Here is a 9,714-nt window from a genome sequence, read left to right as displayed (position 1 = left end):
ATTACAATACATTGTTGCTGCGACATCAATGACAACCATATGAAGAATGGAAAGAAAGTAGACTTTATTGAAAGACAAATGAGCAGCTCACTGCCGTTCCACGTCCACCGTGTGGTAGAGGGTATTGTGTGAAGGTAATTCCTCTGAAAGGACATGTATGGAGTTGTAGGAGGGTTGTTTTTCTGTTCAGTGTCTGGCTGACAACATCAGTAGACCCATGAGTCATTCTTTTAGCACCACTTCAACACTCTTATGATCGCTAAATACTGCACTATTTAAACACCTGCCCCTCAAACACATATTGGACTATAAATTGTGCCTTCCTGTATTATACTTATGATCAAATATTTTACAGAGCCATTTACTTTATGTTCCTGGCACTGAAGAAAGAACCTGCACGTAAGCATTTAGTTGGATGGTGTATCCCGTACATACCACTAATACAAATGGACACTTGGGTGTGTTATAAGGGACTTGGTAGTTTGCTGCAGGCACCTGAAGTCAATACTGCCATCTGCTGGTTATAAAAACTAGTGAACTGTTTCTTTCCTTGCCGGTAAAAGTTAGACATTTTCTGGAAACAATCAAATCACACATGACCCGAGCAGCCTTTCCCATTTATGGAAATTTGTTTTACAAACCAGGAGTGTGAGAAGAATGCATAGTCAGCCACGCATCTAGGAGGCTCGTCAAAGACCTCATGAGCAAATACAAAACACAAATTAGAGGAAACAAATGGAAAAGGAACAACAGTTAGTCCATTAATGACAGCGCATACTTCTGACACACACCTACAAAACAAAAGAGGGCATGACAAGAATCATATGGAACGGAAACACGCTCTCGAACACACAATTCAGACATTCAGGGGCAAGATGAGAACAGAGCCATGTGAAAGAACAGTGTACCAAATGTCTCTGGTTATTGGCACACACAGACCCAGAGTAGAAACATGCACATGTCAGGGATCAATTAAAAAATATATTAATTATACAGGGAGCTCCAAGTACTGGGACAGTGACATGTTGTTTTGGCAGTCTCCCCATTTTAGGGGACTAAAAGTATTGGGACAAATGCACTTAGGTGTAGTAAAAAGTTCAGTATTTGGCCCCATATTCATAGCACGTAATGATTACGTTGAGATTATAACTATAAATGTGTTTGATGCATTTGCTGTTTGTTTTGGTTGTGTATCAGATTATTTTGTACCCAATAGAAATTAATGGTAAATGTATTGACATTTTAAAGTCAATAAGAATAGAATGTTTAACATCATGAATTATGACAAGTGAGACAGACAGAGGAATACAGGTGCAACTTAAAAATGTGGTTGTGAAACCCCTCTCTTAAGGTACAGTAAGCATGTTATGAACCTAATTCTTATTTCTAGCATTAGTGTGACCTGTGGATATTTGACTGAATGGCTGCAGTGATGCTTACATGTGCTGGGAAGGCTCTTTGTGCTCATATCATGTGAGTGGGGAAAGGTCAGTAGGTAAGGTCGTCTCTATGGTTACACAAGACTGAATGTAAACAAGGAGATGAACATTGTCATTTTGAAACTGTGAGAACAATCAGAAAATAACAGGAAAACCAGCTAAATAGAGTCGAAAGAAGTAGACAGCAAGCATCTTTCTGTTTAAGGCAAGGCATCAAAAAACTGTAGTCAACTTGTAAACACACATATACTGCATAAAGTATGGGGATAGACAACACAGGGTCTCCTTATCGTGTAGCATTTCACACACGTACACAAGAGAATTCCATCTATTCCCAAAGTGAACACCGGACAGAGTCTCATCGGTAACACGTGGATTCTGAGGCAGGGAAAGAAGAGATGCAACTGGAGGTCGGAGAAGGTCTATAGAAAAGTGCCGAAAGAGTCACACAATACTGTATGTCAAAGGGGAAACCTTGGGGTTCAGAGGTTCACCCTCCAATCTCCCAAAAAACAGTTTAAACTCCCATGACTGGGTAGAAAAATGCAACAATGTTACATCTTATGAAGACATTTATACGATTTCATATAATTGTCTTGTTAAGTTTGTAAACTTTTTATGCATTTTCTCTTAGAATATTTACACAAAGTTGCCATCTGATGTGAGACAATGCTCCCATAGTTATTCCTTGTGTAGTTTAAAATGGCGGATGATTCTGGTCAGTCTGGGTGGTATGAGGGAGTGGGTCAAAAGGTTCTTACTATCACCCACTTTACAGAACATCCACACAAAGAGAACACTGTAAAGACTGCTGTATGAGTCAGTTTCAAGCCTTCTAGTGTTAGTCAAGGCCGGCCGGCCAGCCAGTCACAGAGGTTAGGTTAGACCTGGCTGTAGGGATGACCTGTGAGCTTGCTGACCTGGGGTGGAGGGGACCAGGCTTGGTCCTGAGTGCAAAGCGGACCCGACCAGCACTGTGTGTGGTTCTGAATGCCTGCGGTCCAACTGTGGTTTAATGAGATCCAGAAACAAGGGCTGATCTGACCTTTGCTCCTCTTCCTCATCACTATTGTGCATCTATACCGGTCAGTTGAAGTTGTCACGCAAGGCAAGGCAGGTCCCCTATCCACCACGCTCAAACCTTCAACCCAATTCTTAAGACCTCCCTGCACTCAACAGGCCTCTACTACCTCTACTCTACTGCCCCCTTGACACACAAACCAGAGAAATGATTAGCATTGTTAGACTAAAATGTTCTCCCACTGTACCTGCTCCAGTAAGCTATGCTCTTGTAAAGAAGCTTATTTAGGAGACAATAAGAGAGGGCAAGAAAAGGAGAGCGAAAGGGCTCCTAAGAAATCATTTTCAATGACACTGCTTCTTTTTAAACACCTTTAAAAGGTGATTTCCTGTCTACCAACCCCTCTTCCTGTGTCGTGCACCCCTGAAAACAACCCAACCCCCATCCCAAAACAGGGTGCTTTTGGGACAATTTGCTTTCGTTTTAGACAGGATGGAGGGACTGGAGGTGTGAGAGATGAGTACCTGGTCCCTCTCCTGTTTCTTGGGGGTCTCTTTGTGCCATTGGTCCAACGTGGGGCGTAGACCCATCTCTCTCTAGGGTTTAATCTGGGGTCGTAGGTCAAGGGACAACGTTTAACCGTTTAGCATGTAGACCACTAGTTCGTAGGTACACATCATAATGGCGGTGTTAGGGATCTGGCGCACCAGGTGGGTGGTGAGGCCGCGGTACAGTGCCCGGTAGCCCTCTTCCTTGGGCACCGTGGTCAGAGTCTGGAAGAAGGAACGGTACTTGGTGCCTTCCTCCCGTAGCCGGGTCCTGATCACTTCTGTAAAGATGGGAAAAGGAGAGGAGCACGCTCATTTCCTGGTACATTTAAAATTAAAATAATTTCCCAGTACTAGATTCCATACTGGAACCAATACTAACTACAGGTTCTAACTAGTCTAAGGACTACAAAACACATGACGGACTATAAACCCCCCCATCACTCCCACCCTCCTGCTCCCAGGATGCAGTGCCCTCACCGTGGGGGTAAGCGATGGATGTGGCACAGGTCTTGGAGGTGGCAGCGGCGAGCATCATCCCCACAAAGTCTGAGGCATCCTTGGACGACTCCTCCTCCTCGTCCATGTGCTGCGTGGCCTTGGCCTCCAGGATGCGCCGCTTGATGCTCTCGTAGATGACAAAGTGGATCACAGTCTCTGAGATTCCAGCGTAGGACGCTGACATTCCCCGGTAGAACCCTCGCAGGCCTTCTGTCTGGTATACCCGCCGCAAACACTCAAACGCATTCATGGGCTTCTCCCCGTGGTTCCTATGAAAGGCAGGCGGAAAAGGATTTACTAATGGTACAGACGAAAAAAGGCGCTGTACACCGACACCACATCCTAAATCCACCTCTAGCCACTACTGACTCAGACCTGTGTGTTTACCTGGAGTCCAGCTGCATGCGAGTCTTGATGAGCCAGATAGGGTTGGTAGCTGTGATGGCTGTGAACCCTGAGAGGAAGGACAAGAGCTCTGATGATTCAGACAAACACCACCAACACCAGGAGTGTCTGTCTACCAAGCTGTAGAACAAAACTGTCCAAATCTTCTCTGGGCCATCAGCCCTAAAGGGAATTTAAAACCATCAGAAATGAAGAACTGTTAACCTGGTCAACACGTTTTTAAGAGAGAGACGAGCTCATGAACATACCACAGTATGACAAGGCCTAGGATATCTGTGTTATGACAGCATGTTAGTGTGTGTAAAGGTTACACTTCCATAATTTCAGTGTTCGACTGCTTTAGCCGGGCAGTCATGTTGACACTGATCTCAGGGTTATTCCTAGCTCTGCCGATGCCACTTGGCTACACAACCCTCTGTAGCACATATCTACGATGTACCAATGAGCTCTCTGTATCACAACTCTCTCTAATGGCAAACAGGCTTCTTTTCTCACCAGCCTATCAACACACCAGTCTCATACCAGAGCCAGTCTATTCCCCTCCCTGAGCTCCTGCATCACAGAGAGAAAGAAGCCTGTTGTGGCTAATACTGGTTCTACAGGTAGCTGCACCTCATGGAGTTGCCACTAGAGGGAGTATTTGGGCAGACCTTGATTTGACTGGTGGAAGGACCGAGCCATGCTGCTCAGAGGGAAAGGGTGTTAACGTAAACCTGTCAAAAACACCTGGAGGGATCTGGATCACGTTCCTCCCCGGTCCTCTATTACAGAAACACGCAGTGCTCTTTAAAAGCCCAGCTTGCTTGACTGACCTAAATTCTAAAAGGGAAGAAGCCAGGAGTCTAGGCTACATAACATATTGCTCCTAGGATCACTGACACTGGGCAGAAATAATCATTTAGAGAATGTATTTCCTCATCTAGAAAAGGCCAGTGTGTGTGTGTGTGTGTAATACTGTACAAGTTGGAGTTTTACAATATAATTTTATGATAATAGGCAGAATCTACCACACTTTTGCTGGAGGCAAAACTGGAGAAAAAGGGAAAAGGTCTCTGCATACTTCATCAGGACATCTCATGTCACCAACATGTATGAAACCAGCTCGCGTCTAGGAAGGCTGTTTAGTCGATCTTCCAGAAAAAGGTTTTACCATCTCTAGTACTGCTTACATCAGCCTGCCAGGGAGTTGCTCTGCCTGCATCAGCATGATATGCCAGGTTTAACATGGGGTTGTCACTTTGAAGCAGAGGTGCATACTGGCCAGGGGGAAACAGATGATTCAGTGTGTGTACAGGAGGCCTAGGGAAGTGTCTAGGTTTGAGCTCTTGCATTATATTAGGCCTAACTGAGACTTGTCTTGAAAAAGGCTTTGTAGACAGAACCTCAACAATAAATAGACTTTATTCTACTCCCTTGCCTTTGAAAAATCAACAATGTCCTAACAAAATGCAGATGGAAAGACAGAGGGACGCCTCGTGTCAAACTAGTTTAGCCACTATGCTAGAGAATTAGGTCATATGAGGAGCTGTCACAGGAACCAACAGGCTGAGAGCTGCTGGGCAGATATACTGTAGCATGAGACTAGAATATAGAAACCTAACCCTAGAATAGGAAGGTATGGTAGGGGACCTCTACAGAACTAGTCAGTCTGGGTTTGACTGGACTTACCACCACTGACCCGGTCAGGTGCAGCTCTCTGGCATGTCTGACCAACACCTTAGAAGTGGTCACATCACATGACTCTCCAGGTTAGCTTATCATCCAAAATGACTAGCTACAGTTTACTGAATACTCACAGAAAAATGGATGATTGAAAAGTATACCTACCAATGAAAAATCTAAAAAAAAAAAAAAAAGACTACATGGTATAGTGTTAGAAAGTGGGTGTGGTTACCTGCCAAGCCAGCAGACACCATGTGGACCTGTGTAGAGTCCGGCTGAAACACTCCATTCATTCTCTCTTTTGCACTGGAGTATGCAGCAAAATAGATGGCTCTGGAGGAGACAGAGTGAGAACATGATACATACTTTACAGCACAGGAATCACCATCTTCACCGTCCCTGGTGGGGAAACCCTTGTCCTGCCAAGGAACTTACAGAATACATGTATTCATACCGAACCGCTCGGTATTGGGGACTTCGGTTCGGTCCGCACTGTGAACCCGAATGAATACATGAAAAATATATAAACATAAAAACCACTAGGTCTATATGCTATGTCTATGCTGTGTTGTATGCCTGGAGTAAATCTGTTTCAGGCTATTCTGTTGAAACATAGAGCCTATCCGCACATTGTAATCAAATTTGAGTCTTAATATGCCGCATTTAAAAGTCGTTTTTTGAGGCGGAGCCGGGAACTAGTTCTGTACGATGGCGAGTGGTAGGGTCGATAAACCAGGAGGATTCTCCAACGTTTAAAATCTACAGTTTGGGAAAATGTTGGTTTCTCAATAGATTACAACAGCAATGGACAGAGAGTTGTGGATAACACACTAAAAATGTGCCCACTGATCAACAATAGCTTATGCAGCTGCCAACATCTCAAACTTTCACGACATAACTTCAGTATTCCTACAACCGGAGCAAGACGGAAATGCAAAATAACAACTTTGTCTCCCCTCTGCATTCAAGTAGCTATTCGTAGTCGATTCTGACCGGGCAACATAAATGACAAGAGTGATCGGTATGTTAATGGCGGTGGATATGAGCCATTCTCGGTGGTTGAGAAGAATAGTAGGTTTCAGCACCTCGTGAAAGTTCTCCAGCCACAATCTACACACAATACCCCAAAATTACAAAGCAAAAGGTTTAGAAATTTGCGCAAATTTAATACAAATAAAAAATGGAAATATCACATTTACATAAGTATTCAGACCCTTTACTCACCTTAGTCAGCGATTACAGCCTCAAGTCTTCTTGGGTATGATGCTACAAGCTTGACACACCTGTATTTGGGGAGTTTCTCCCATTCTTCTCTGCAGATCTTCTCAAACTCTGTCAGGTTGGGTGGGGAGCGTTGCTGCACAGTTATTTTCAGGTCTGTCCAGAGATGTTCGATCGGGTTCAAGTCCAGGCTGTGGCTGGACCACTCAAGGACATTCAGAGACTTGTCCCGAAGCCACTCCTGCGTTGTCTTGGCTGTGTGCTTAGGGTCGTTGTCCTGTCGGAAGGTGAACCTTTGACCCAGTCGGGGGTCCTCAGTACTCTGGAGCAGGTTTTCATCAAGGATCTCTGTACTTTGTTCCGTTCATCTTTCCTTTGATCCTGACTAGTCTCCCAGTCCTAGACTCTAGAAAACATCCCCACAGCATTATGCTGCCACCACCATGCTTCACAGTAGGGATGGTGCCAGGTTTCCTCCAGATGTGACACTTGGCATTCAGGCCAAAGAGTTCAAGCTTGGTTTCATCAGACCAGAGAATCTTGCTTCTCATGCTCTGAGAGTCTTTAGGTGCCTTTTGGCAAACCAAGTGGGATGTCATGTGCCTTTTACTAAGCAGTACCTTATGTCTGGCCACTCTACCATAAAGGCCTTATTGGTGGAGTGCTGCAGAGATGGTTGTCTTTCTGGAAGGTTCTCCCATCTCCACAGAGGAACTCTGGAGCTCTGTCAGAGTGACCATCGGATTCTTGGTCACTTCCCTGACCAAGACCCTTCTCCCCCGATTACTCAGTTTGGCTGGGCGGACATTCCATTCAAGAATGGAGGTGTTTTGGTATCCTTCCCCAGATCTGTGCCTCAACACAATCCTGTCTCAGATCTTTACAGACAAAGCCTTCGACATAATGGCTTGGTTTTTGCTGTGACATGCACTGTCAACCTTGGGACCCTATATAGACAGGTGTGTGACTTTCCAAATCATGTCCAATCAATTGAATTTACCAAAGGTGGACTTCAATCAAGTTGTAGAAACAACTCAACGATGATCAATGGAAACAGGATGCACCTGAGCTCAATTTCAAATCTCATTGCAAAGGGTCTGAATACTTACGTAAATAAGATATGTTTAACATTTTTAATAAATTAGCAAACATTCCTAAATAGCTTTTTTGCTTTGTCATTATGGGGTGTAGATTGATAAAAAAAATATATATCCTCATCAATTTTAGAATAAGGCTGTAATGCTACAAAAGTCAAGGGGTCTGAATACTTTCCAAATTCACGGTAAGAAGCCAAAGCTGAAGTTGTCAATGAATTGGCCAACACACCCTGTGTTGTGCTTACTACTGATGGATGGACCTCCAGGGTTACAGCGAGATACTTCACAGCGACAGCCCATCACATTTCCACGGACTGAGAGATGAGAAGTACGTGCTACAGAGTCACACAAGTGCCCATATTTTTCTGTTTGTAAGAAAGTATTATAGCATAGGCCTATACTATGTCTTTCAAGCGCACATTGAGTAATCGTGTTTTCATTTAAGAAAATCCAGTGTTATTTTTGATGGTGCTCTCATCGGGCATTATGACTCATGATCATATATAGAATCAGGAATACCAAGACTTTAGATTTTCTTAAACAAAAAAAGCTTATATAACTTTTTTAAAAGCTGGGGTTAGGTTTAGAGTTAAGTTTAAGGTTACGTTTTTGGGTTAAGGTAAGAGTACGGGTTAGGGAAAATAGTACTTTGAATGGAACTGAAATGTCTGTCCCTACAAGGTTAGCTGTATAAGACTGTGTGTGTGTGTCTAGCCTAGGCTATATACACACACACACACACACACTACTTGACCAACATTTTGTGGACACCTGCTCGGCAAACATCTCATTCCAAAATCATGGTCATTAATATGGAGTCCAATGGCGGTGAGCTTTACACCACTCCAGCCGACGCTTGGCATTGCGCATGGTGATCTGAGGATTGTGTTTGGCTGCCATGGAAACACATTTCATGAAGCTCCCGATGAACTGTTCTTCCAGAGGCAGTTTGGATTAAAAATATATATATAATAAAATCGGTAGCGAGTGTTGCAACTAAGGACAGTCGATGAGTTTGTGTGGCCTATCACTTTGCTGCTGAGCCGCTGTTGCTCCTAGACATTTCCACTTCACAATAACAGCACTTACAGTTGACGGGGCAGCTCTAGAAGGGTAAGAAATATTACAAACTGACTTGATGGAAAGGTGGCATCGTATGACGGTGCTACGTTGAAAGTCACTGAGCTCTTCAGTAAGGCCATTCTACTGACAATGTTTGTCTATGGAAATTGGATGACTGTGTGCTCGATTTTATACAACTGTCAGCAACGAGTGTGACTGAAATAGCTGAATCCACATATTTGAAGTGGTGTCTACATACCTTTGACCATGTAGTGCATTTCGTGTTACATCAATTTGACTTGTCTACCCTCGTCTACGTGTCTACCCTGACAGTGTCAACAAAGCACTCCACATACACTTAGCACAAGCTCTTGTTAGACATAGCATTAGCTAGCCTCTACCATTAGCTACCACTTAACCGCATCATCATCAGCAGGCCAGGGGCTAATTAGCATTAGTAGCAATTTAGCAACAAATCTTTTTTCTCACTCCTACAGATGGTTAGCTCACTGGCTGGCTACAGTACAGTGCCACTGAGCCCTGATCATAGTAGCTGTGATCGGCTTCTCTCTCACTCAGAAACCCTAGTTTGGTTGTTCTCTCCTTTATCCTCCACAGTGACCGACAGTGTTATGTAACAGCATTAAGACTGTGGGATGGACAGCCTGATGCAGTGCATTAGTGCTGTTTGTCCAGTCTAACACGGAACCCAAACTGGCTGCACGGTGCGCCATCGTGTATAAATTTATTTTGTCCCC

At 44.0% G+C, this 9,714-nt stretch overlaps 1 protein-coding gene across 1 annotated transcript in view; it reads right to left on the bottom strand.

Annotated features, from left to right (window-relative positions):
* Positions 1 to 47: 47 nt before the first annotated feature.
* The window catches only part of LOC139385653 (solute carrier family 25 member 36-A-like), a 29,131-nt gene continuing 19,464 nt past the window's right edge, over positions 48 to 9,714 (bottom strand). The window contains exons 4-7 of the mRNA XM_071130893.1: positions 5,809 to 5,909; positions 3,897 to 3,963; positions 3,489 to 3,778; positions 48 to 3,289 (exon numbers count right to left, since the gene is read on the bottom strand). Coding sequence (XP_070986994.1) covers positions 3,096 to 3,289; positions 3,489 to 3,778; positions 3,897 to 3,963; positions 5,809 to 5,909 — 652 coding nt within the window. The 3' untranslated portion in view covers positions 48 to 3,095. The remainder of the gene's footprint in view (positions 3,290 to 3,488; positions 3,779 to 3,896; positions 3,964 to 5,808; positions 5,910 to 9,714) is intronic.

The sequence above is a fragment of the Oncorhynchus clarkii genome, chromosome 27 (assembly GCF_045791955.1).
Source record: "Oncorhynchus clarkii lewisi isolate Uvic-CL-2024 chromosome 27, UVic_Ocla_1.0, whole genome shotgun sequence".
Taxonomy (NCBI): domain Eukaryota; kingdom Metazoa; phylum Chordata; class Actinopteri; order Salmoniformes; family Salmonidae; genus Oncorhynchus; species Oncorhynchus clarkii.
This window is presented reverse-complemented; position numbering and strand designations above follow the sequence as displayed.